The sequence below is a fragment of the Cotesia typhae genome, unplaced genomic scaffold (assembly GCF_013202065.1).
Source record: "Cotesia typhae breed Kobodo isofemale line unplaced genomic scaffold, CoteBio_Ctyphae contig_35, whole genome shotgun sequence".
Classification (NCBI taxonomy): Eukaryota; Metazoa; Arthropoda; class Insecta; order Hymenoptera; family Braconidae; genus Cotesia; species Cotesia typhae.
This window is the reverse complement of record NW_027423743.1, coordinates 119,930-147,635: the sequence shown is the minus strand read 5'-3', so window position 1 is coordinate 147,635 and position 27,706 is coordinate 119,930. Positions and strand designations below refer to the sequence as shown.

Here is a 27,706-nt window from a genome sequence, read left to right as displayed (position 1 = left end):
TGTTCTTTAAACACGTGCGTGATCATGGCTTGTCCATCCAGCTGACGTTTTCCTTCTTAAAGTCAGCGGGCCTGATGTCCGAGACTGAAGGGTTCATATTTGCCTGCCAAGATGGTGTCATTAACACTCTTGAGTACCGTAGCAAGGTGCTCCAGGTGCAGCTTCCGGACACGTCCTGTAGGAGGTGTAGACAACATCCGGAGACGCTTATGCACCTTTTGTCGGCATGTCCAGTGCTGGCGAGAGGTGCCTATATCCAGCGTCACAATGCTGCCCTGAGAGTACTGTACTACTATCTTCGTCATTGCTACGGTATTGACGTGACACCAGTGCTGCCTTATTTGCCAGGAGATATTCCCCAGGTTGTTGAGAATGACAGTTGCAAAATATATTGGAACATGCCATTTGCAACAACAATAAAAAAAAAAAAAATGTGACTCAATTGCGAATTCGAACACGCAACTTAGGGAGTACGGAACCAAAAATTATACCTACCGGCTACCAGAGCATTTTAAGATTATAAATGAAATCTTATATGAAAGTTGTGTTTAGGATTTTAAGGTTACCATTAATAATAACAATTGTTATTAATAACTATAATTATTATTAATATTAATATTTATTTATTTTTAAAATTTATTTTTATGCCAAAATTATTGCCTGAAAAAAATTTCATCCATATTTTTTTTTTTTATATGCAGGAGGTATCGGCCGTAATATGTTACGGTCCTGCTACACGTAGTCGGCTGCTTCCCCGAACCCGACACACCGATACATTGCTTCGCTGTGTGCGTGGCGCGCGCGGCGTCAGAGAGGTGGTAAGTTTTACCCACGATCTGGCCACACTGAGTTAAAATCTCAGCAACCATTACGTAAGTATAGTCCTTAACCCTTTGAATGCATTAACATTCTCGTGAGTATTTGATCAATAATTATTATATAATTATAAATATTATTATAAATATATTTTTTTCTAAATTATTAAGTGATTTAAATACTTCAATATTTTTCAGATAGGTTTTAAAAATTATCTAGAAAAAATACAAATGTGATTTACAAGTGAGTGATCTTCACAGGCCATTGAAGGAGCACAAAAGTAGTATACCAGGTGATAAATTAGGAGTAGCATGGGATTCAGAAGTCCGAGATTATGATAAAAAAATAAAATCTAGGAAAGAACCGGAGATTTCGGCCTCACTCCTTTACATTGCCATCCAACCCAAGTAGGTAAACAGGGGGTACTCACTCGGTAAAACAGATTTGCGGGTTCGCGCCCGTGTTAAGCTGAGATCTACGTTACCAGCGGTGTGTTCGTGTCCGTGGTAAGTATCCTCTGTAGATATGGGCGACCTGTTTTTACCGACAGTATGTGTTGCTGGTGGTAGATATGTATGACATTTTGAGGTTATGGATGAGGTTTTTATCGGTTGTTTTCATAGGTGGTGCTGGTGCTGAATTCTGTAATTTAAATCTATCCGCCATTTTCCCGCCATTTTTAAAATTTATCCGCTATTTTCCTACCATTTTGAATCTGCCATCTGGTGGCTGCTATCCGCCATTTTGGTGGCTGCTATCTGAAATCTGCCATTTTGAATCTGACTTCAGCCATTTTATGTTATGAATCCGCCATTTTGAATCTGATTTCCACCATTTTTATATCGAGCCGTCATTTTAAGTATAATATCCGCCATTATGAGTCTGATTTCCGCTGTAAAATAAACCAACTTAAATTACAGAATTTATTCTTTAATTTGCCGGGATAGGGTGATAAAGAACTAAATTCACCAGTTAAGGAATATTGTCATTTAATAAAATAATTATCACAGTACAGAGTTGAACACATGACTTCATGAACTTAATTGAGCATTTTGATCACAGTCGGTATTCTATGTATTACATTTAATTAACTAACGGCATCAGTAATAAACACTGTTAATTATTTGAGCGTAGACAATATTACAGAATTGTAGTTATTTTTAAACAATTGCGTTAAGTTAAATTAACATGAGCACGACAATTGGTTGAGCGCAAGATCTGGCACTTTTCTTTTTAAAAAAAGACCTTAGTAGAAAATACAATTATAATTATAATTATGAATTAGTATAAGCCGAATTGGAATGTCGGCCTTGGTGAGTCATCACCTAAGCCGAGTCCAAGTAACTTGTAGTGATTAGAAAATAGTTAAAGTGATTATTCAAGAATTACTCTGTTATTACTATTTGAATGCATGAATGTGTTGAATGCATGTGACCTCGAATGTGTTTGTCTGTATATTCGGCGGGCTTGGTGAGGCCAAGTCCCGCCAACAAGAAGATAGGTTATAGTATGTGCTGATGGCACAGATTGATATAATAATCAAGGTTGATTATGACAATACCTGTAATTATTACAGCGGATGACAATTGGGATCCTTGATGAATGCTGATGAGCCGTTTAGATTTTAGGTAATTCACACCCGTTGATTTTAACACTTATTACACGTTGTGATGCCGCACTTGTCGGGATCACATGGAATACAAGTAACAGTCAAAGTATGGTTTTGACTGTGTTGAATGCCGTAGCCCACAGAGGCGCCTCGGAGGCTGCCCTCTGGTAGTTGAAAAATTGCGGGAGTTTTCGATCACGAGTTGATGGTCGACAATTCCGCAACATTCCGGCCGCCATCAGGAACGGAGTTGCTGATTGAATTCTGTTTGTACCTTGTGTGAAGCCTTGAATGTGTGAATGCATTGACGAGCTGACTGATGGACTTGGCATACTGGTTGATTGTTGCGATTTAGTCATTTGGCTCCGGGGCAAGAGGCAAGAGTGCAAGCTTGTTGATTGGTCGGGTAAGGGTCCCGTTGACTGTTCGGATGGTTACTACACGGACTAGGTTGTCTGTGCCCGGATGAATGTCAATGACCTTCGCCAACGGCCAACGTGTTGGTGGAGTTCTTTCGTCAGTGAGGAGAACCAATGAACCGATTTTGATTTCATAATGAGCTTGCTGCCACTTGGTTATGGCCAGTTGACGTTGAATGAAACTTGAAGACCACTGAGTCCAAAATTGTTGAATGCGTTGTTGGATGAATTGCCACCTGGAAAGCCGGTTGACGTTGATGTCCATCAAGGACGGTTCCGGGATAGCGATGATCGGTCTTCCTATCAGAAAGTGACCTGGGGTGAGCGTAGATAGGTCCTCCGGATCTTCGGTGAGTGCTTCTAGCGGTCTGGAATTAAGAATCGCCTCCACTTGCGTAAGAAAAGTCGTAAATTCTTCAAACGTGAAGGTCGATTCCCCGATTGTGCGAGTGAGGTGATGCTTCAATGATTTAACCGCTGCTTCCCACTTTCCACCCATGTGAGGAGCGGCAGGCGGGTTGAAATGCCAGGAAATTGAATTCACTGAGGCAGCGGCGAGTATCTGAGATGATTCCTGAGTGCCTTGAGCAAAAAGTCGCCTGATTTCATGGTTAGCGCCTTGGAAAGTGGTTCCACAGTCGCTATATAGTGCTGTGCAGACTCCTCGTCGACTGGTGAATCGGCGAAGAGCTGCAATGAATGCAGACGATGAATAGTTGCTGACTAATTCGAGATGGACTGCTGAAGTTGCTAAACATACGAAGACACAAATCCATCCTTTGAACGTCTTTGTTCCCCGGCCTTGCCATGCCTTGATAATGACTGGACCAGCGTAATCTACTCCCGTGTGAGAAAACGGTGGAGATGGAGTCACACGAGGGGCTGGGAGTTGACCCATGAGTTGTTGAGCCCTAAGGCCCCGATGACGAGCACAAATAAGGCATCGAAGAATGTGCGAGCGCACTGGCTGACGTCCTCCGATGACCCAATACCTTTGGCGGATGAATGCGAGCGTTAGCTGAGTACCACCATGGAATGTACGCCGATGAGCATCAGAGATGATGAGTTTAGTGAGCCCAGCATCACGAAGTAGTATTGCAGGATGCTTTTGCTGATCTGAAGTTGGAGCATTCTCCAACCGCCCTCCAACTCGAATGATGCCTTCGGTGTCGCAATAGGCAGTCAGACGAGAGAATGGGTGATCCCTTGGCCAGGATGCTTGATTTTTATTACTTTGAACTCGGAGTGAAAGTACATGCGTTGAGTCTCCTTGATGCAGAATTGGAGTGTCTGATTGATCTCATTTGACTTGATTGCGTGATTCAGAGATGAACGTGGTTTGCGTTTAATCATATCCCGTACCCTCATGCATATTACAGTTGCTCTTAACATGCGTAAGAGAGGTATTGGCCGGTCCATGATAGGCCAATGTGATTCCAGTGGCTGAGCCGATGAGTAGAATACCTTGATCGGTCGTTCTTCTAGATGAACATCTGCATCAGTGTGAGTTGGGCTAGTTGGCCAGGACGATGAGTTCTTGAGCAGCCACGGTGGGCCAGTCCACCATAGTTGATGATCCTTCAGCTGAGAGGTTGAGAGGCCTCTTGTAGCGCAATCGGCTGGATTTTCCTTGCCAGGTATGAATCTCCAGTGGCCATCTGGAAGAAGATCTTGAATTTTTGACACCCTGTTCCTGACAAAGTCCTTCCACCTAGAAGGGTGTGATTGTATCCACATGAGTGCTACTGATGAATCGGTCCATGAATAAGTTGGCACATGGGTGAGATTGAGAGTTTTCTGGCAGAATGTGGTGAGTTGTGCCAACATGAATGCAGCGGTGAGTTCCAAGCGTGGAATCGTCAAATGCTTCAACGGAGCCACCTTGGTTTTGGAGCAAAGCAGCGTAACCTTTGCTTGAGTATTATCATTAGGCTGGACCTTGAGAAAGATAACAGCTGCCATTGCTAACTGCGAGGCATCTGAAAAACCATGGATTTCAAGTATAGAATGTGTGGATGAGTGAATCCATCTGGGAATTTTGATGATATTGATTGCTATTAATTGTTTTTTGAATGCTCTCCATTTATTGCACAAGTTATCTGGCAGTGGAGTGTCCCAGCTGAGCTTCACAAGCCATAGCTCCTGCATAAACATCTTGGCTTGGATTATAAGTGGTGAAAGAAATCCCAATGGATCGAATATCTGAGCAATCTCTGATAGAATTGAACGCTTGGTGCATGCGTTGCTTGAGCTTGGTGGTGAATGCTTAAATGAGAAATGATCGCTGATTGGGGACCAGTACAGTCCCAGTATCTTGGTGCTGGCTTCTGGATCCTCAATCTTATATTGTAAAATCGCTTCCGTATGATCAAGTTGACGAAGTTCGTCATGATTGCTTGCCCACTTTGCTAGCGGGAATCCGCCCGCTTTGCAGAGAGCCTCGACTTGGTCTGCAACTTGTTGCAGTGAGTCCAGGTCATCTGCGCCTGCGGAGATGTCGTCGACGTAGCGGCCTTCGGTGAGTGGCTTGATTGCTAGTGGAAATCGATGTCCTTCGTCCTCAACAAGTTGGAGCAGGGCTCTGACAGCCAGATATGGCGCTGATTTTGTGCCATAGGTGACCGTAGTTAACTTGAATGGCGTAATATTGCCATCCTGGTCGAACCAGAGTATCTGCTGAAGATATTGATCGTCCTCGTGAACTCTAATTTGCCTGAACATTTTGGCCACGTCAGTGATAAAGATGTAGCGGTGCCGTCTTGAATTTAATAGGACATCGAAGATGTTTACCTGTAGTTTACGCCCGGTATGCATGATATCGTTGAGTGACAGGCCTGAACTGGTTGGTTTTGAGCCGTTGAACACCACACAGATCTTGTATTGATTGTTGACTTCCTTGAGCACCCCATGATGCGGCAGGAAGTACTGGGTATGATCTGAAGATGAGGTTGTGGGTACCATGTAGTTTAAATTGATGTATTCTGCCATGAATTCTGTGTAGAGTGCGTTGAGCCGGGCGTCCTTGCTTAGACGACCCATGAGATGGTGTACGCATCGTATTGCTGGCTTGAAGGAGTCTCCAAGTTGATCAGGACTCTTTAACAGCGGTAACCTGATGATATATCTGCCCATACTGTCTCGAGTGTGCGTTGATTTGAAGTGGGCCTCGCAGGCCTCTTCTTCTGGCGAAAATAAACTTGTGTGATTGCTAGTGATTTCTTCTTGAACCCAGAACCGAGTCAAGAGGTCCTGGAGGTTTCGATCTTGACGAGTAGATATAGCGTGGAATGTCCTGGGGGAGTAACGAGCTCGAACCCGGACTGGACCCATGATGACCCATCCAAAAATGGTGTTTTGAGCGAAAAGCCCAGGATTTTCCCCTCGAATAATCTGGTTGATGATGATTTGACCGTAGTAATCGGACCCGATGATGAGGTCAATCGGGCCTGGTGAAGAGAAGCCTGGATCGGCTAGCGTGATGTCGCTGAATGCTGCCAGATCGGCACTTGGTATCGAATTGGCTGGTAATTGAGTGGACAGTCCACCCAGAATATGAGTTCTGATGTTGATTTCGTTGTCTGAATGTAATGAGCGTAGAGTGATGTTCACACAACCCTTGGTGCGGCCAGCCTTCGCAGAGCCTATTCCCAGGACGTTTAAGTGTGACTGAGTGCGTGAGAGGTTAAGCGCTTGGACTAAGGAATCTGAAATAAAAGATGTCTCAGAACCAGTGTCTAATAAAGAGCGAATTGGAATTGTACTTAGCTTTGTCACGATGTAGACTTGACAAGTTGCGAGTAACGTGGCAGAATGATCATCTTGAATGCACCCAGGCTGAGGGTGATGAGCTGGCGAATGTGAGGCCTGAGTTAGTTGGTTGTGGGAATGGTGATCTCTTGATTGCTGGTCTTGATCACTGGATGATTTCTGGTGGGTGAATGCAGATGATCCTAGGTGATTGTTTGATGCATGATCACGCGGAAGCTGATGATCTCATTGAGCGTTTAATGCGGGAGAACTCTGGTTAGTTGTTTCAAATGTGCCAGGGTGAATCATTGTGTGATGATCCTTCTGGCAGATTTTGCACCGATTAGTAGATTTGCAGACTTCAACTCGGTGATGTCCAAGGCAGTTAGGACATAGTCTGTATCGTATGACGACTTGAGCACGATCCTTGTTGGTAAGTGCGACGAACTGATTACACCGTACGACATAGTGTTCACCACCACATATATCACACGGCTTTGAGGCTTTGGCACCGGTTTATTGGGGAGTGAAGTCTCTGGAGTTGATCGTGAATGTTGGGCGAGCAGGATGCTGTCGCTTGTCGCGACATGAGCGTAAGTGTTCTGTTTGAGCCTTGATGATTTTTGTGATGAATGCGATGATCCCCTGGAGCTGGCTGAATTCGGTGAGGTGTCCTCATAACGTTCTTGGGCACGTGCACGCTCAAGCAGGAAGTCATTTATCTTGCTGAGCCTTGGGTAATTTACTGAAGAGCCAAGAGACAGCTCCCAGGCCTCTCTGGTTGATCGATCCAACTTCCCGATGATAAGATGGGTTAGAAGATGGCAGTCAGCTTCAGTGAAATTGACATTCTGAGCCTTGAGTGCCATGAGTGCCTCATGAACCCGGTTAATGAGTGAATAGAGTTGAGTAGATGACCTTGTGGTAAGTACTGGGAGATTGATGAGCTTGTCTAGTTGTGCTCCGATGAGTAACCTGGGAACGTCGTATCGTTGACGAACAGCGTCCCATGCTGTGTCGAAATTCTCGTTGGACATCGGCAGATTCGCAACGAGCTGAGCGGCTGAGCCTTTGAGAAAGTTCTTCAAATAGTGAAGGCACTGCACCGGCTTGATTCCCTTTCTTTCGATCACATTGGCGGTGAACATGTCGCGAAAGTCTGGCCAAGCACTGTAATCCCCGTCGAATGGTGGTATGTCCAGTGGTGGCAGGCTCACGGGACTGGCGATCTCTTGTGTGTGGCCTGTGGTCACCACAGGCTGAGCAGGAGCTTCTAATAGGTTGATGAGTGTAGACAGGCGCGTCTGAGCACCTGTGAATGATCGATGCGCGAGGTCAAAGATGCCGTCCTTGACATATGAATGCTCTAGGAGCTCTGTAGTACCAGAGGATCCAAGCTGATCGTGGTTGAGTGAAAACTGATGCCACACCTGGGTGAGGACATCTAGCCGTGCCTTGAGTGCAGCTGAACCTTCGGCCACGGTGAGGGCGGCGGAAAGGGCTTCAGCGTCTGAAATGGCTCTCAAGCGTGACATTTGGCCAGCGATCTTGAACTCCAAGTCGCAAGATTTCGTCGTGGACTTCTTACGAGGTTTCTTCTTGTTCTCCGGGTCCGCAGCTGGATCAACACCTTTGACTCCTTCATCAGTAAGGTCAGAATCACTGACATGAGTGTCAGTGGAAGTGTGAGCGCCCGCTGGGTCGAGAGTGATCGCTGGAGTAAGTGAATGCTGATGCTGTTGAAGTGGAGTCTCAGTGACCTGTTGGTCCGGGATGATCGCAGGCGGAACCTTATCGTTCGACATTGTGATCCCAATGATTATCTGTAACTGTAATTCGAGAACGAATAAGTGATTGTTAGGAGTGCGTGCACTATGATCATTATTCACTGATTTTATCACCCTATCCGGCTCGAGGGACCAATTAATATAAAATAAACCAACTTAAATTACAGAATTTATTCTTTAATTTGCCGGGATAGGGTGATAAAGAACTAAATTCACCAGTTAAGGAATATTGTCATTTAATAAAATAATTATCACAGTACAGAGTTGAACACATGACTTCATGAACTTAATTGAGCATTTTGATCACAGTCGGTATTCTATGTATTACATTTAATTAACTAACGGCATCAGTAATAAACACTGTTAATTATTTGAGCGTAGACAATATTACAGAATTGTAGTTATTTTTAAACAATTGCGTTAAGTTAAATTAACATGAGCACGACAATTGGTTGAGCGCAAGATCTGGCACTTTTCTTTTTAAAAAAAGACCTTAGTAGAAAATACAATTATAATTATAATTATGAATTAGTATAAGCCGAATTGGAATGTCGGCCTTGGTGAGTCATCACCTAAGCCGAGTCCAAGTAACTTGTAGTGATTAGAAAATAGTTAAAGTGATTATTCAAGAATTACTCTGTTATTACTATTTGAATGCATGAATGTGTTGAATGCATGTGACCTCGAATGTGTTTGTCTGTATATTCGGCGGGCTTGGTGAGGCCAAGTCCCGCCAACAAGAAGATAGGTTATAGTATGTGCTGATGGCACAGATTGATATAATAATCAAGGTTGATTATGACAATACCTGTAATTATTACAGCGGATGACAATTGGGATCCTTGATGAATGCTGATGAGCCGTTTAGATTTTAGGTAATTCACACCCGTTGATTTTAACACTTATTACACGTTGTGATGCCGCACTTGTCGGGATCACGTGGAATACAAGTAACAGTCAAAGCATGGTTTTGACTGTGTTGAATGCCGTAGCCCACAGAGGCGCCTCGGAGGCTGCCCTCTGGTAGTTGAAAAATTGCGGGAGTTTTCGATCACGAGTTGATGGTCGACAATTCCGCAACATCCGCCATTTCAAATTTTGATTCGGATTTCCTGCATTTTTGTTAAAAAATGCACCTGTGATCTCAGCATCAATAATTGTTGCTTAGATCACAGGTACATTTCATTGTTTATATTCTGAAAAGATTAATATATTCAAACTGTACGTATGAGGAGTACATGCGAGAAGATACGCCATCTGTCGAGGTTTCTGTCTACTTCTAAACAGGTCTGAACCTGTTCGAGGTCACGTCAACTGCGTAGTTCTCTTTGCTTTATTCCTAACTGCGTAGTAGATGACTCATTCTGTTCTAGAATTTTCTAACTGCGTAGTCGATGACGTCATCATACAGGTCTGAGCCTGTTCAAGGTTGCGTAACTGCGCAGTTTTCTTTGTTCTATTTCTAACTGCGTAGTAGATGACGTCATCAAACCGTTTTTGCGGTAGAGGAGTGGGGGGGGGGTAACTGCGTAGTATCCTCTGGCTATAAAAGCAGCGCGCTCAAGCCGTACTTCACAACAACGAAGTACACGTCTCCAGTAAAGTACGAGCTGGTGGTGACTACAAGTTGAAGTACAAGTTCTTGGTGATATACATCTTCTACCTATCAGTATTACTAATTGTAAGTATTCATTTACTGTCTAATCAAAATATGAATTAAATGAAGAATCATTTAATCAACCATTACAATTAATTAAAAAATTTTTATAGCAATCAATCATGGATCTTACCAAGATAAATGAGGTTAATTGTCTTACTGGGATTTTTCCTGTTAAGAAAATGAACGAGTTGAAGTTTAATTGAGAATATAAGATTAACGGTATCAAAGCTATTACAACTCAGTATGGAACTAGGATTGTTGCTAATATAAACGATGAATTTAACATTTATCTACCATCAAGAACTATTCAACATCTAAAAGATGATAACTTCATAAAGAGTTTGAATGAATTAATAGATTCAAACTATCTCTTTCTACGTTTCCATGGTGGAAAATATAATAAATTTGAATTTATCAATTCTAGTCTTGATGTAAAAATGACAAGCGGAATCATTTAATCAATAAAATACTATCTTTTAATATAATTCATTGTTTTTATTTATAATGCCCCGTTTTAAATTTAAGATCAATATTTATAATTCAAATGTTAATATAGATATGTCAGGGATATATTTTTAATTTAAATTCCCGCGCTTCTTAGAGTAGTGATATCTACTATTAGTTTAAATTTTACACATCTTACAACAGTCACATATACTATGTTTATTTATCGCGGGAATGTGAGTGATTCAAACCTCCCAGTCCACCGCTAGCTTTCACAGCGTCGCCTTTAGGAGAGAAGTGAAAGCTTTTTCCAACGGCAACAGTATACTGTTATTGTTGGATTACACCTCCCATCCCTCGAGCACTGACCTGAGACTGGCGCGTTTCAATCTTCATATATCCTTTAAAAATTGTATATATATAAACTTATCACACCTTTAAGCAACTTCAAATTATTGAAATAACTTTTAAGCAATAATAAAATTTTTTATTTGAAATATAAAAAATATTAATCTAGTTTACATTTACGGATGAAAATCATCTTTTACCAATACTTACTTAGAGTTTATAATCATAAAAGAACATAATGTTATTAAAAAATAAAAACCTTAGTTAAGTTCACTTATTAATTTATTTTATTATTCTGAAATATAAAAAAATAAAAATCTTAGTTAAGTTCACTTGTTAACTTATTTTATTATTCTGAAATATAAAGAAAAAACCTTAGTTAAGTTCACTTATTAACTTATTTTATTATTCTGAAATATAAAAAAATAATCTTAATAATATTCAAATTGAACTTAAAATTCTTAATTTACTTATTCAAACATCTTTTATTAAATGTTTTACGTTAAATTTATAATCATACTACAACACAATATTATAAAAAATGTAACAATCTTACTTATTAGCAACATAATTTTATAAACATATAAAATTTTTTTTCTAATCTTATTTAATTTTGTACTAAAAATTTTTTTATAAAAGAATAGAAAACTAAACATCCTCCATATCCTCAAACCCTTCATCATCAACAGTATTCATCACTCTGCTGATTATTTCTATCATTACTCGTCTTTGAGCATGATGATTTATTAAACGGAAGAATAAACGGCTTGTCTAATTGTTGACACGTATATAGTGCAGCTCATCTACTGAATCATCACCATCTTTCATGAATGTCCATACAAGACATTGATGGCTGATAAAGATCGATGTCCTAATATCATTAATAATGATCACGGTATCCTCAAGTTCAGCATTATCATTGCTTAATATCGGATTCAATCGTTGAATCACGATATTTTCTAACATGCTAACGCTTCTGTATTCCAGCCATTGTCTTGGAACGAACGCGCTGTAAAATAATTCTCCTCCCATCGATGGATAAACTATGATTAACAAGGATTAATTAATATTTAATAATAATAATAATAATAATAATTTATACTTTACCTGGTTTAGATAAATTTTGAGCATGAAGGTGATTAATGTATTCCATATGCATTTCTGGATACATTGATTGCAGCAAACTGCCTGAGAAGCGGTAATCAAAAAGTGATGGGTATGAATCACCAGGTATTTTAAACCACCAACTAAATTTTTTTGAACTAATAGTCAAAATCGTAGACAGCTCATTGATAGTAATAACTGCACCATGGAATTTCTCACCACCCAGAATCAGCAATCCAAGCTCTTCCGTTATTAATGCCCAAAGTTCATTAGGATTCATTTGGGACCACTGAATGGGGATTATAATCTCATGTCCTAATGTGTTACCCATTTTTTTCATCAAATACTATAGAAAAATTAAATCAAAAATAATTATTTAAAACAATAATGATTTAAAATTATAAAATTAAAAAATCAATTTAAAATTATAATTAAAAATAAAAAAGTTAAACTAATAAAAATTTTGATTTAAAAAACATTATTTGAAATTGTTTTACAATATTTTTTACATTTTCTATTATTGCTTTGTTATAAAAGTTGCTATTATATATTGGAAATGAAATTTTATGAATACTTAGTCAAACTTATATATTATTATTAATCTGACACTTATGCTTTAATAATATTAATATGTAAAAATTTGTTTTATTATTATATTGAAATATTATTATTAATTATAAATTTCTTAAAATTATTAAAATATTGTAACACAATTTATTTATGACGCATTACTTACCAAGCTAATTTCACAAAGTATACTCACCCCCACAGATCTCTCTATCTTCCTAGAAAGTTCTTTCTTCCTATAGAGTCAAAGGGTCTTCAATCCACCAATTACAGCTATCAGACTGAAAACGCATGATGCTGATTGGTTCTTTCATTGGATACACACTGTACACAGCTGACAAGTTGACATTTTTTGATGTTAACAAAAAACGTTGATAAACGTTATTATGTAAATTATTGGATAAATATAATAATTATTTTTCATTATACCCAAATCCAAAATTTCATCAAAATTCATCAATTTTTTCAATTAAAATTTAATCATCGAAAATTCTGCTTTAGGGGTACATTTGGCGTGTAAAAGCAGCTAGTTCAAAAATATTCAAAAATTTTCTAATTATACCTTAATAATTAGATCTTTATTATAAAAATTAATTTAATATTATCAACAAATATTGATTGAAGATTATTTTAATTAACACATTAAAAAAATGATGTGTAGAATAATATATATTTTGATACATTTTGATTCGCGAGAATTTTCATGGTTAGTTATACGGTCAGTTATACAATCAGATATCCACCATTTCTAGAGGATGATTCAACTAATAGCTATTTGAAATTATAACTATTTTATTGATTTAAAAATTAATTAGTTATAAAATCTTGTTGATTAATTTTAGATGTAAAAATATAATAATAATAATTTTTATTTTTAAATTATCATTTTAATAAACTGATATGTGATTGAAGCACCATCTTTAGTTGAATTGAAAAATCTTATATCAATGTATGATTAAAAAACTAATATGCGACTGAAGCACCATCTTTAGTTGAATTGAAAAATCTTATATCAATGTATTTTTAAAAAACTAATATGCGACTGAAGCACCATCCTTAGTTGAAGTGAAAAATCTTATATCGATATATTTTTAAAAAAATCAATACTTATTTTCAAATGGTTATATAAAATAACATACAACTATTTAATTCAAACAAATATAAAAAATGTTGGAAAATAATAATAATGAATATAAAAATTGGTTTTCATAATAAAATACATCTACCGTCTATGTGTATTAGTAACAGGATTGTAAAATGATTTGAATATATTCAAATTAAATATATTAAAATTATCTATAGATGAGGTATTACTACCAACAGCGGTGTTGTAAAAGTATTTGAAGTTGACGACTAACAATTATTAATTCTATTTTAAATTAAATGTGATTGGATATAATAATAACAATTATAATTCATTTATTTTAGATTTATTGAGAGCTTACAAACCAATCTTTTAAATTTTTTACATTTTCCAAGGCACATAAATCAGATAAACAATCATGATAATTACAAAAATGATTGTTACAAATTTTCATACTTTTTAGAGAGAGACATTTGAAATTATCGAGATCGATTACAATTTTATTATTACAATCAATTAAATTTTGAACCCATAACTTTTTCTCGATACCTTTGACATAAATAATTTTTTTATTACAAGTTAAATAATTGAGAACTTGTTTGAGCTTGTAATATGAAGTTGTTCCAGCATTCCAACCGATTTCATGATAATTTCGGATCAGCCAGGTATTCAGACGTTGATAGTTGACTGGTAACACCTTCCAGTGATATGGCGGTTGAAATAGTGTGTATGACAACTCTTCAATATTAACAATATCATGTTGAATTGTTATTGAGGCCAACTCCTTAACAATGAAGCGATTATCAGCTCCTCTGAATCCTTGAACGTCTAGAATGATCTCCATTTTTACTGCTCTTGACAACGAAGAGTGACTGAATGATGACTCTTACAATCAATTCAACCTTTTATAACCCGATCTCTGGATTTTACCCCCACCACTCGATAATCTTATTGGTTAATTATTTTTCTTGATTAATTAATAATAATTTGATTGGTTATTCAAACTATACGGTAGAGTTATGAACTGCGTAGTAGATGACATCATCAGACAGGTTTGAGTCTGTTCAAGGTTATGTAGTTCTCTTTGTTCTATTTCTGCTGCGTAGAAGATGACGTCATCGGACAGGTTTGAACCTGTTCAAGGTCGCGAAACTGCGCAGTTTTCTTTGTTTTACTTCTAACTGCGCAGTAGATGATGTCATAAACCGTTTTTGAGGTAGAAGAGTGATGGGTAACTGCGTAGTATCCTCTGGCTATAAAAGCAGCTCGCTGAAAGCGTACTTCACAACAGTGAAGTACAAGTTTACAGTGTGAAGTACGAGTTTACAGTGAAATATTGTGAAGTACCATAGTAAAATACGGTAGTGACTCTGCTACCCTGGAAGCTGCTACCCGCTGCTGGAATCTGCTATCATCACCAGGATGTACGGGTGCCGTCTACCATTCAGGCGAATGCATAAATTGGAAACTCGGCATAATTATGAGATCACAAACATCAGAATAGTTAGAACACAATTTGGATTCAACGTTGAAATAGGCTTGGACAACACTTGTTCAACGTTTCTCCCTGCTGCATGCAACCAGAAGTTTTTGAATAAGCCGCATCTACTTGCAAAGATGAAGGATATTATCAATAATGGTGAAAAGATTTATTTGTATTACATCGGTACATCATACAATAAATTTAAATTCATTTACACACCATCTATACCAACTGTGCAATTAATGAAAAAGTTTAAATCTATGTAATGTTACTAATATATTTCGTATTTATTATAGTAAGGTTTATAATTAAAAACCGAAAATTATAAAAAAGTTTTTCTTTATTTACTATTTTCAATTACATTAAGTTTATTGATTAGTACAGGATCAATAATTTTATTTATTTGTTGTATTCGATAATAATGTATGGTGGGTCTGGGATCAAACTGTACCATTATGTAAGTTTTCTCACAGTGCTGCTGATGGGATTGTACTCAATTATTCGATCGTGAATTATCAAGCAGTAAGCAGCAGTTTGATTTGGAAACTGTACTGATGATTCAAACTCCAGACGTATATCCACAGGTCCAGACTTGATTGACTCGTTCTGTTTGGAACAGTCAATTATATACAGAGGTGCTTTATTCAGAAAATTTTTTTTAGCCAATAGCGGTTCAGCTTCTTTTCCATAGTAAGCACTTTGAAAATTTGTGTACATATCATACATCAAGGCATACTGATTATGCACAATGTTGAGGTTCAAATTTCCATATGGATAACTCTGAGAGTTCAAGAACAGCTTAATGTCTCTTATGCTGCAGTGATCAAACTCGCTTGCGTTTTGATTCGATTGATTCTTTCTTGCTGTTTGGAATCCAAGGATAACAAAACGAGGTTTCTCAAGCTGATTTGTTGTTTTGATTATCCAAATATGCTTGTTGGTAGCTGGTAGCAGTGGATACTCATACAATTCCCAAGTCCGGAAACTGATTGGGATAGCTGGATCGGAGTTTATGTAATTCAACACCTCGATTTTTTGCTTGTCAGACATTGTTATATACGGTACAATCCACTCAATTTTTTGAATCGCAAGTGTAATATTTTCATTCTCAACAGTAACAACATAAGCATTTTGATCAGTATTTGATCTGATCAGTACTAATTCATGCTTGGCATTCATGATAATTCGTTGATAATCTTCAGCAAATCCGAGGATAAAACTCAGCGGTACTGAGACATCAAAGTAGCCGTTAGCATTGGTCAACTTGTTGTTATCTTCATTAACAATCCACCCAACATTTTCCAGAATATTTTGTTGTCCTGGACTCAGAGAAGCGTATCCTTTCATAACACTGGTAATGCCAACATTCTTACATCTGTCAATTTCTACGCCATTCAACTCATAACGTATTTCGTCAAACATATGACAGACAGCCATGTTGATCATCTTTGTAGTAGCACTCACAGCAGTACCATCAGCTTTCCTCATTCTTCCGTAAAAATGTAAAGTACTCTTGCTTGGGAGCAAGCATAGATCTTGATGCTGAACAGCAATCCTAATTTCATCATTGTTGTTGAACGTTGATGATGCATATGGTAGGTGTGAATGAGCTTCACAGTGTGCGATAGACTCATCAAAAATAATCGATTTTTTTATATCTAAGATTTCCGCCATGGTATAACGCAAGCTAGACAACAAAAATTTATTTTTATCTTATGAATTTTCCACGTAATTTTAGTCCTAGACTTTTTAGGAACTCTCTGTTCTGATGTGTTAACACTTTCAGAGCTTGATGATGACTGATAATCTTTGGGCATGCTGCAATCCTTTTATACCCACTACCGGTCTTTGTCTCGTATACGATACCCATTACAGACTTTTTATATGCAGTCTTATCGTTATCGTCTCGCCACGGAAATTTGCTATTCTCCCGTCTTGGTCAACAATGCGTAGTCTCAAGTTGTGTATTGCTCGTACAGCGACTGGCAGGTAAATGATGTTTGTTGACACCACTATTTTATATCCTGTTGGAACCCTTGGAAAAAATTCATGGATTGTATGATTCTTCTCACCATTGATGTACGATCCAGTAGTTATATTGCACTCGATTCTCAGAGCATTGATTTTTAATATTTTCACTGGTAAATCAGATTTATGAGTTATGTTAGGTTCAAGAACCCGATTGGTAAATCCAAGTAATGATCCAATGGAATCTTCAGGTTCAAAATTTATATATTGATCACCTCTTATTTCACTTTTCAACTCATTGTTGTTTGCTTTTAAAGTGAAACTCAGTTCTGGTAATGTCTTGTTTATATAAGTTTGAATATCTTTGATTTCATAACTCCCTGTAGGTATAGTTATTTCTTGAAATCTTTTGATTGTACTTCTCTTGGATCTTTTTGATGAAACAAAATTTATTAGCACTAACATCAATATTTGGTATTGAATTAAATGTTAGGAGCTTAACGAGTCCAAGTACATAATTTTTGTTGATGATAACTCAAAAGGTGGAAAATAATTTGCCTCCAGTATGGAGGAGTTTCCAGATAGTGTCAAGGTGAATGACTCTGCCATGACTGATGCTTGTATTCCCGAGTCACTTCAATTTATAGTTGTCCAGCCAGGAATTTTAAGCACAAATGTCCACATATGATTGTATCAAAGTCTTGATATCTTTTATGATTGTACTTTACGCTATCTACATCGAGATATTTCATCAAGTCTTGTGGGGGTTGTAGATTGCCAAAACTGTCAAAATAAATTACTTGATCATGATTCTTCTTGTATGCAACCCAGTGAGTTCCAGGTCCAAGTTTATCATCTAAATTTATTATAGCTGATTCATTTATCTTTGGTCCAGATTTTGGTAAATCATTTCTCATGAAAATTCTACGAAAATTTGGAATTTTAAATAGCTTGGCATACTTTAATAAATCGATGTTAGTCAGTGCTCGATGTGGTAGCTCTACTGGTTTTTTGACTTCTTGCAGCCAGCTCCTTCTGGGTATGGTTTCAGATAGAGCCCCATACCACTTCGGTAAGGTTTGAGGTATAATCCTCTACCTACAGCTATTTCCTCCATCTTCAAGTTGTGACGTTTCTTTTCAACAAGTTGATTTTTAGCTGCGCTTGCATCGTTCACAGCTTTTGCAACACCTGCAGCTCCACCTGTCAGAGCACCAACTGCTGATAACCCTGCGAACAGGGGAATCAAGAAAGGAAGTACTCCACCAATCTTTGATGGAACTGGTAGAATACGAGGCAATCGAATGTTTTTCTTTCCACCAGATTTCTTGACAGCCTTGCGGGCACCTTCAAGGGCTGTTTTAACCGGATCTCCACCAGGTTGCATAGACTTTTTAGCTCCATCTACAATCTGTCTTAGAGCAACATCCTTTTTCATGGAAGTCTTTCTTTTGACTACTTTGCGTTTATTTATCTTACGCTTCATTGTTTTTCTTTTAATTGTCTTACGCTTAGGAATAGGTTTTTCTTTTTTAAGACCCATACCGAAACGTCTTTTTAACTTCATGATTTTATTTACACTCCAAGCAGCAGCTTTTTCACCAATAGTAGCGTCCCTCGCTTGAAATCGTTGCCACGCTTTCTCAGCAAGAATTTTATCAGCCTCGTGACGGGCTTCCAAATTTTCACGATTCTTAGAGTAAACTATATCGTGTTCCTTACACGCAGCATCCAGAGGATTTATACCTGGATCACCTCGAGCTAACCTCTTAGCTAACTTTGTACCTGGACCGCAGTACTGGTACCCAGGGATATGGAGTTCAAGTGGGAGCTTATTGATTATGTTGTTGAACAAACCTTTACCACGTCTGCTCTCAGACATATCACATCGAAGACTGACTCGCTTATCTATATAAGCCGGTATATATACCTCTTGAGCTCAGAATACAATCAGCAGTCATGGACAACAAACCAAGAGCTCAGTTGCCAGTTATCAATTTTGATCAAATTGTTCAAGGAACCGGTGTGAAACTCAAACGACACGGTGCTTTACTTCCCAACAGTATCCGTGCAGTGTTTTGCGGACCATCAAACTGTGGAAAGACCAACGCTCTACTGTCTCTTATTGTACATCCAAACGGTTCGAGGTTTGAGAATATATGTCTTTACTCAAAGTCTCTTAACCAACCAAAGTATCAGTTCCTGGAGACGCTGCTTAAACAGATTGATGGAATTGGATTCTTTACATTCAGTGAACATGAAGCTGTAATCAAGCGTGAAGATGCTAAACCTAACTCCCTGATGATATTTGATGATGTGGCTTGTGAAAAATAGGATCACATCAAGGCTTTCTTCTGCATGGGTCGACACAAGGATGTAGACAGCTTTTATCTCTGTCAAACTTATACACGAATACCTAAGCATCTGATTAGAGATAACACAAACTTCCCGTGCTATTCCGTCAAGACGAAATGAATCTGAAGTATATTTATAATGATCATGTCAATACAGATATGTCATACAACTCATTCAGAGATTTATGCTCGGCATGTTGGAATAAATATGAGTATGTGGTAATAGATAAAGACAGTGAATTGAACAGTGGTAGGTATCGCAAAGGATTCGACTGCTTCATTAGTATAAATTGAGGTACTTTAGAGTGTGATAGTCATACATGCTGTCAACATGAAGCCTGAAGAAATATCAAAGCAGAAAGATATTCTGCATCAGATATCTCAAGCCAGTGATGCCATCCGACGGAAGCACAAGATGTTGAAGTTGGGTAAAGATACAGCTGAGAAAGCTATGGAGGAAATATTCAAGCCTATTGTGACACCACTCCAGAGTATAGTTGAATCTTCAAAGTTGAAAGGGGAAAATATTAAAAAAGAAGAAAAACCACAGGTTCAAAAACAAGAGGTTGAAAAATCTTTGTATGATGATCCAGAAGTATACAACAGTTTAATAACAGATGATGAAAGTTTATTTGATAATACAGCACTTGCTATTACTCAGCCACCACCATCAACAAGTACTCCAGCTCGTAGAAATCCTCTTCTCACTAATTATCTACAACCTTTAAGTAAAAAACATAAAGATAATGATTTGAGATATGGTGTACGCAGAAAACGTGGTGAAATGCATATGGGTGATTCACCTATTTCATTTGCAAATGATACAATAACTGTCAAAGAAAAAAATTATCCAATAACTCCTGGATTGTTGGAATTATTATTTAGAAAATCACCAGAGGATGCACTCATCACCCCAGATGATAAGAAAAAGTACTTAGACATAATTCAACATACCAACGCTCATAGGAAAAATTATGATCCACATCGTACCATTTATGAAGATACAACAATCAAGTTCAATAAATACATTGCTGATTTTATCACCAAGTTCGGTCAAGGTTTACCAAAATATATGATTGCAAGAAAACAGAGATTACCAATGGACTATGTTTACTGGGATGATCCAAATGAACTAGTTGATCGTTTGCGACTACTTATGGCATCTCAAGCTGCTGGAAATTCAAGTCACATGAATGAAATCATATCAATTATTGAAGAGCTTAGGGAGGCTGGAGTTATATATTAAAAGCTTCTGAAAAATTAAATCATTCGCACGCTGACAGTCAAAGTGTTCATAACCATGAGCATCGATATATTTGGACGTCCACTGGACAATGATAAGTCAGGTCAACGAGGCCCTGCTGGTAGAGGTTTCAATGTAACTTCTGATGGTAACTATAACATTGAGAATAAAAGGCTGTGCAATCTCGGTAATCCTTCAAATGAACATGATGCGGCGACAGTGCAGTTTGTACTGAGACAGATGTCTGAACTGAATAAAAGTATAGACAGTGAACAGAAAGAGATTATTTCACATTTACACTCTGAAATAGTAATACTGAAAGCTGCTGTGAGAAATTTGCAGACAGCTATTGAGGAAGTTAAAGCCGTACTTTCCTCTCATCAAAATAATATCAAATATCTCGTTAATAATTTCAATGGAAGAGAAAAAGGTGGTGATAGCTGAAGAGCTTCACAAACCAGCTCGCAGGAACTATAAACGTCGTCATGTTGATATCCGAGGTCTCGATGAGACTTGGCAAGCCGACTTGGTTGAGATGATTCCATAGGCAACAGTCAATAAAGGATACAAGTATCTGCTTACAATCATAGACATATTTTCTAAATATGCCTGGGCAGTTCCAATTAAATCAAAAAGTGGTGGAGATGTCACTAGTGCTATGAAGTCTGTACTCCAGCAAGGTCGTGTTCCTAAGAATCTCCATGTTGATCTGGGTAAAGAGTTTTACAACAAAGAATTTAAAGATCTGATGAAGCAGCACAAGATAAATCTGTATTCAACATTCAGCAATCTCAAAACATCCATATGTGAACGTTTCAATAGAACACTCAAGACTAAAATGTGGCGAGAGTTTACAGCTCGCAGCAGCTACAAGTGGACTGATGTACATGATGACTTGGTGAATACATACAACAACACCAAACATAGTACCATCAAAATGAAACCTGTTGATGTTACCGCTGCTCAGGAGAAACAACTATTGGAAAATATATATCAACCACTGAAAGTATTTTATTATTAATAATCAATCAATCAATCAATGGGTCAGTTAGTCATTAAATCTGTCATTACATAGATTTCCGCATCACCCATGAGGTACCGTGTAGTAAGATGCGTTCCTATTATTTTACATGGCGGGTCCCCAGTAGGCCTAAACCATGTAAAAATTACCAACATGAAAATAAATATATATTATATTTTTTTTTTATTTTTTTAAACCCATTGAGTTATATTTTTTAATAAATTTCACTTTGATGTTCTTTATTTTTTATGTATGGCAATTTTTATAAATATCAACGAAATTTTTATTTTTTATCACATTAATTTATTTCTTTCAATTATACCATTTAAGAACATATTATTATCATATGATTACTTATAATAATTGTTAAAAATATATAAAATCTAAAATAATGTACTTACATGTTTAAAACTTCTTTATATACAACATTCTTCGTTCGCTTCTCTGGTTGAAGAATGATGAGATTTTCAGAGGAACTTACTCTTGAACATGCTAAATAAAATTGACCATGGGAAAAACAGTCACTTTGTAACTCTACACCAGCTAATTTTAAACTCTGCCCTTGAGCTTTATTAATAGTCATCGCGAAGCAAACTCTAACTGGAAACTGCAAACGCTTAAATTTAAAATGATAATCTGATGGAATCAAAGGTATTCTTGGAATGAATACATTTTCTCCCTCATACTTTCCTGCAAAAATGGTCGCTTCAATTAAATTTTTCCGCAGAGTTTTTACCTGTAGTCTGGTGCCATTACACAATTTGGGAGGATTCAAGTTACGCAACAACATTATCGGTGTACCAATCTTTAGATGATGAATATGAGGTGGTATGCCTGGCGGGTTAAGTGTATGCAGAAATTCAACAGGATAATAAACAGTTTCCTCTACTTCTATGACTGTATCCACAGACTCATACTTCATATGTTCAGTTGTTTGTTGTTCTATCAGTAAGGTATTAATCCTATCAGCTGATTCATTTATTGGAGTCAGAATAGCTCTTTCTTTTAACCATGATAAACTATCTAATGCATCACGTTGAATATTCGGGTATATTCTATCAATCAAAGTAATCAACTCTCCCACAGTTTCACAAAGGTTACTTGGAATGGTTATTTTTCTTTCTTCTTTTGGGAGATTTCCGTTACCTATGTCAATTAATAATTCTGAAAACTCTTTCGCTCTCAAGTCATTTTGAAGACATACCCTCATATTAACTTTCAACGATAGGACTTTTATATTAGGCCATAAAATTGAAGATTTTAGGCAGGCTTTAATTTCATCTGCACGTGTCCCTCGTCGTACAACAGGTAAAGTTTGTCTGAAGTCACCAGCTAAAAGAATAGTCAACCCACCCATAAGTCGATTATTCTCTCTAATGTCTTGAAGTGTCTGATTAAGAGCCTCAATACCTTTCTTGTGGGCCATAGTACACTCATCCCACCCTATAATTTTTGTTTCTCTGAGTACATGCGCCATGTCACTTTGCTTTGAGATATTACAAATGGGATTATCGGAATAATTCAAGTTGAGAGGTAGTTTAAAAGCTGAGTGCGCCGTCTTGCCTCCATAAATTAACGTAGCTGCAATCCCTGACGAAGCAACAGCAACAGCAATATTTTTTCTACTCCTAATTTTAGCAAGCAGAAGATTGATCAAGAAAGTTTTCCCAGTTCCACCAGGAGCATCAAGAAAAAACAACTTCCCTGAATTAGAATCAATACTGTTCAAGACTTCATCATAAACTTGTTTCTGATCGTCATTTAATTTCGAAACCCCTACAGAAACTGCTTCGATCAACTGAGAAACATCATAAGCCAATTCATTTATGTACTGACGGTTGTTAATAACGTTGCTTTGCTCTCTTAATGGTTCTGGAAGCCCAAATTCTAACAATGACTTACCTGACATTGATGTAATAATATTTTCAAGAAGGATAAGACACTGGTTGTACACGATATCAACGATCAGTTCAACATCTCGACTCTCTCTTTCCATTTGTCTTTTGATATCTTCTGCCAAACTTTCCCGGTACTTTGTCCATAATTTTATCGGATCTCCCACTTGACAAAAAACCAACATAATCGCGAATAACTCTCTAATTTTATAAGGAGAATCAAAAATAGAAGCTTCCTCTAAAGTACGATCCCAGTTAATATCGTCTTCCAATAATCCAAGTACTCTGCAAGTTGCTTGAAAAGTCGGATGCTCTACCCCTTCTACAGTTTTTAAATCATTGAATGAAGTAGGACCACGAATCTCATGTAGGAGAAGGCGTAAATAGATGCATTCAGCATTACCGGGATGGACAGTATACACTCTACCCAACACATGATCTTTTTTAATTTCTGGAAAACCTGTCACCACTTTTCCTTTTTTCCTCCTAATAAATTCATTGTTTCTCTAAACGTAATAATCTGTAATTTCACTATACAAAAGAGTTCGCGCAAAACCATCTACTTTACAGAGATCGAAAAAACCTATAAGCGTTGTTTTCTTTGGATTCGCGATTTTATTAACAATGTTCTCTTCTGTGAAATAAACTCTTTGACCATTGTCTAGATGAACAGCAAGATGAACAACAGAAGGATATCTCTCATGAATGTGAAAACCGAAAATACGTCAGACTGATTCAGAACTGCTTATGTATCGTCCTGCTTCATACCTAGAAACCTCATCTAAATTTTCAACGGTAAACGCTGCCTGATCAGAACCCTTATTTACGTACTTGCAGATGTATCTGATAGATTTAACTGAATTGCAATACTCAACATTGATATGAGCTTTGAAAGTACGTGACAAAACAGGATTAAATGGTACCACCCATCGATTATCAATATCATTTCCATTAATTTTTATTTCTATTCCACCGTCTTCCGGAGACCGCCTTCGATACTTAGGATATCCATCTTCACCTGTTTGAGTTTCTTTTAAGAAAGGCCTTGGGTATCGTTTAGTGCAAACACCAGCCAGCATGCAAGGTGAACTGAAATTGAAAACTCCACACGGGCCATGAATCATTGTTGATTTAATAATTTCATGAAGTGTTTGATCCTGATCAGGGTCAGGTAATTCAGCTCTTATAACTTCGTCAATAGAGTCAAGTCTTATTTTTTCTTCCAACCAAAGAAGAATATGAACATGTGGAAGTCCACGCTTCTGCCATTCCACAGTATACATGTTACACCTTACATTGCCAAAGATACAACCTTTTGTCAGAAGATTCATCATGTGTTTAACTTTCAAACAAAATACCCTCGCAATGATATCGTGTCGATCATAATATTTTTGTCCTTGTCTCAAAAGATCTTCAATTTCTGACCATTTAGGATTGCAAGTGAATGTAATGAATAAATCTGGACGTCCGAAATGTCGTACGTACGTCATAGCGTCTTGAGTTCGTTCATGCATGTAGCGGGGTCCACCAGTGAACGAAGACGGCAATACAACCATTCTACCAAGTTATGAAAAATGTCCATCTCTTTTTACCATAGCGTCTTTTAGGTGGATATATTCCTCACTCCTAAGTTTTGTTTGATTATTACGAATCCAATTGAGCCTTTCAGTTTCAATCTTAGCATACATGTCAACTAAAAACTGATTAAAGAGATTACGAAAGAGTACTAAATGACATATTTCACTAACACGCTCCATTAACCTATAACTCTAGAACTCAGAAGCAGACACAGTCTTCTTGAGAGGGGACCTAGTCTTTGCGTCACGTTTAGGTATGTTTATGTAATAACCATCCTCTCCACGGAAAAACATCAAAGGGTACTGGAGAGCATCGTATGCACGATGCGTTTCACTAATCCGTATTAATTTATTGTTTATACTGTAAAGAATTATATCTCTTTTTTCGAAAGCCTGACCGACAATAACAACTGCTACTGAAATTAGTTTGAGGAACATTGAAACGACCCTTGTGCTGACCTTGCGGTTTTCTATCGGCATTAATTACAACCTTGAACTCTTTTTGGTCTTTAGGAACTGAATCGATAGCGGCCTTGAAATCCAAAATATATTTATTATTTTTATGAAGCGACTTCTGTAGTTGGCTAACTAATTCGGGTTTAACACCAGGAGTAATTCTACAACGGATTTCAATCTCACGTTTATCATCCCCAAGAAAGTACAACTAAAGAAAATAAGGATGCTGATGAGGTTCAGCCATAAGGCTACCTATTCTGTAGTACACTTGGCCCTGAATTTTAAATGTTGGCATATAATTTCCCCCCTTCACTTCTTTTGCTCCAAATGACGTCATCTGCAAACATCCGTTATACTTTCGAATCGTGGAAAGGAAATGTTCTGAAAGCGGGTCTTGATGGATAAGGAGACTGTTCAAAGGTTCAGGGTAGGGCTCAATTGTAGGAAGCTGGACTTGACCACCACTGCAGCACATCCCTGGAGGTTCATCCATCCATTTTAAAGCACGACGATAAATACACGGTAATCGTTTTCCAATGTTTACAATTTTATCATTTCCATAATCGATGTTCGTTTTGTAGTGAAAGCCAGACAAAGTCTTAGATTGCCAAGGTGCTAGTTTAATTTGTAACCTTTTTTGGTTGTATTTAACTACAGCTGCCTGATTAACATGTTGGTTTTGAGAAACGTACCTTTTCACAGCTTCTCTATTTACTTCAGGATGACTTTTAGTATATTTCGCAGCAGCTACTCTATTTACTTCAGGATGAAATTTATTATATTTTGAAGCAGCTTGTCTCAATTGTTTATTCCCAATTGCATTTGTAAATCATTTCCTCCTTTTTTTTCCTCTATTTGGTTGAAGGGGTATTACATTATCATTAATAGATTCACTTGAACCTGATAAATTAATTTTAGATATTGATTGAGGCTGTAAAACTTCCACTAACACATTTTCTTTAGGCTGAGACACTGAAAATGATACATTTTTATCATTTTGTTGCACATTATCATCACTATTTAAATTCAAATTTGATAAATTAATGTTAGAAACTAATTGAGGCTGTGAAACTGCCACTGATACATTTTCGTTAGCCTGAGACACTAAGAATGAAACATTTTCTTTACTTTTTTGCACATTATTATCACTACTTACATGAACATTATCACCATGCATTGACTCGACAAAATCAATCAAAGCATCGAAATGACCGTTATTAAAATTTCCCGTAAACGGTAGTCTTTTTAGACCCTGTGTCGCTTCTCCAACGATAGCCATGAGGCAGCCACCTTGATACACTTGAAATTGATAAGGAAATAATTCTGCAGCTGCCATAATTTCGCAAATGGACCCATACGTGTTATGCTTAGACATTTCTATAGAGTAAATACCTTGAGTATCATAAGGGGCGCCAGATGGTATTTGTGTGACGCATTTAAATCTTGTCCAATTTTTTGATACATGTTTAACAATTTCTTTTCGAATTTCGTCAGCCTTCGATACGTTGCCGTATATCAGTAGGGACAGAGTAGAGAATAAACATGCTCAGTCGCCTATAATCTCGACAATTCGGAAAGGGATATAATGCCCACCTATTAAAATATATTCTACGTTCATAATAAATATTTTTTAAATATCATAAATAAAAATTTTCAATAGAATTGAATCTTATCCTGAATTTAAAAAATATAAAAATTTTAATCAAAATAAAAAAAATATCGTTAATAAAATATTAATATCAATTTAAAAAAAGCATTAACAAATTAATGGAAATTAAAATTGTCATAAAAACTCACCAACACAACGGGAGTAAATTTATATTTGTTGAAAAACCCTCAAACTATCAGGAACTAAAAAAAGCGCGAACCGGTCTTTTTCAAGGCCATCAAATAATTGAGGCTCTTATTAAAGAGCGTGTGACTTACAAGTCATCTCTAGAATACTACACCACAACGGTCTTTTTCAAGACCAACAATTGCACTTAATTGTAAGAAAACCTACCCAAGTTTGAAGGAAGGTGCCGGTATTAGTACTGAACATTTTGTGGTCCCTCGAGCCGGATCATCCTTCAGCTTGGGTAGTGATCAGCGACATCTCAAGACATATCTCTGAGTGTGCGTTGC

The 27,706-nt window shown here is 37.3% G+C and overlaps 2 protein-coding genes across 2 annotated transcripts; both read right to left on the bottom strand.

Moving 5' to 3' along the window:
• Positions 1-2,776: 2,776 nt before the first annotated feature.
• On the bottom strand, positions 2,777-8,396 carry LOC141526553 (uncharacterized). Its single transcript, XM_074241587.1, has 3 exons — positions 6,948-8,396; positions 4,179-6,828; positions 2,777-4,134 (listed from the first exon to the last, which is right to left on the bottom strand). The coding sequence occupies exons 1-3, from the start codon at positions 8,394-8,396 to the stop codon at positions 2,777-2,779; spliced, it is 5,457 nt and encodes a 1,818-aa protein (XP_074097688.1).
• A 13,655-nt stretch (positions 8,397-22,051) lies between these two features.
• On the bottom strand, positions 22,052-25,105 carry LOC141526552 (uncharacterized). The gene is made up of 2 exons (XM_074241586.1): positions 24,318-25,105; positions 22,052-24,035 (listed from the first exon to the last, which is right to left on the bottom strand). The coding sequence occupies exons 1-2, from the start codon at positions 25,103-25,105 to the stop codon at positions 22,052-22,054; spliced, it is 2,772 nt and encodes a 923-aa protein (XP_074097687.1).
• Between the last annotated feature and the right edge of the window lie 2,601 nt (positions 25,106-27,706).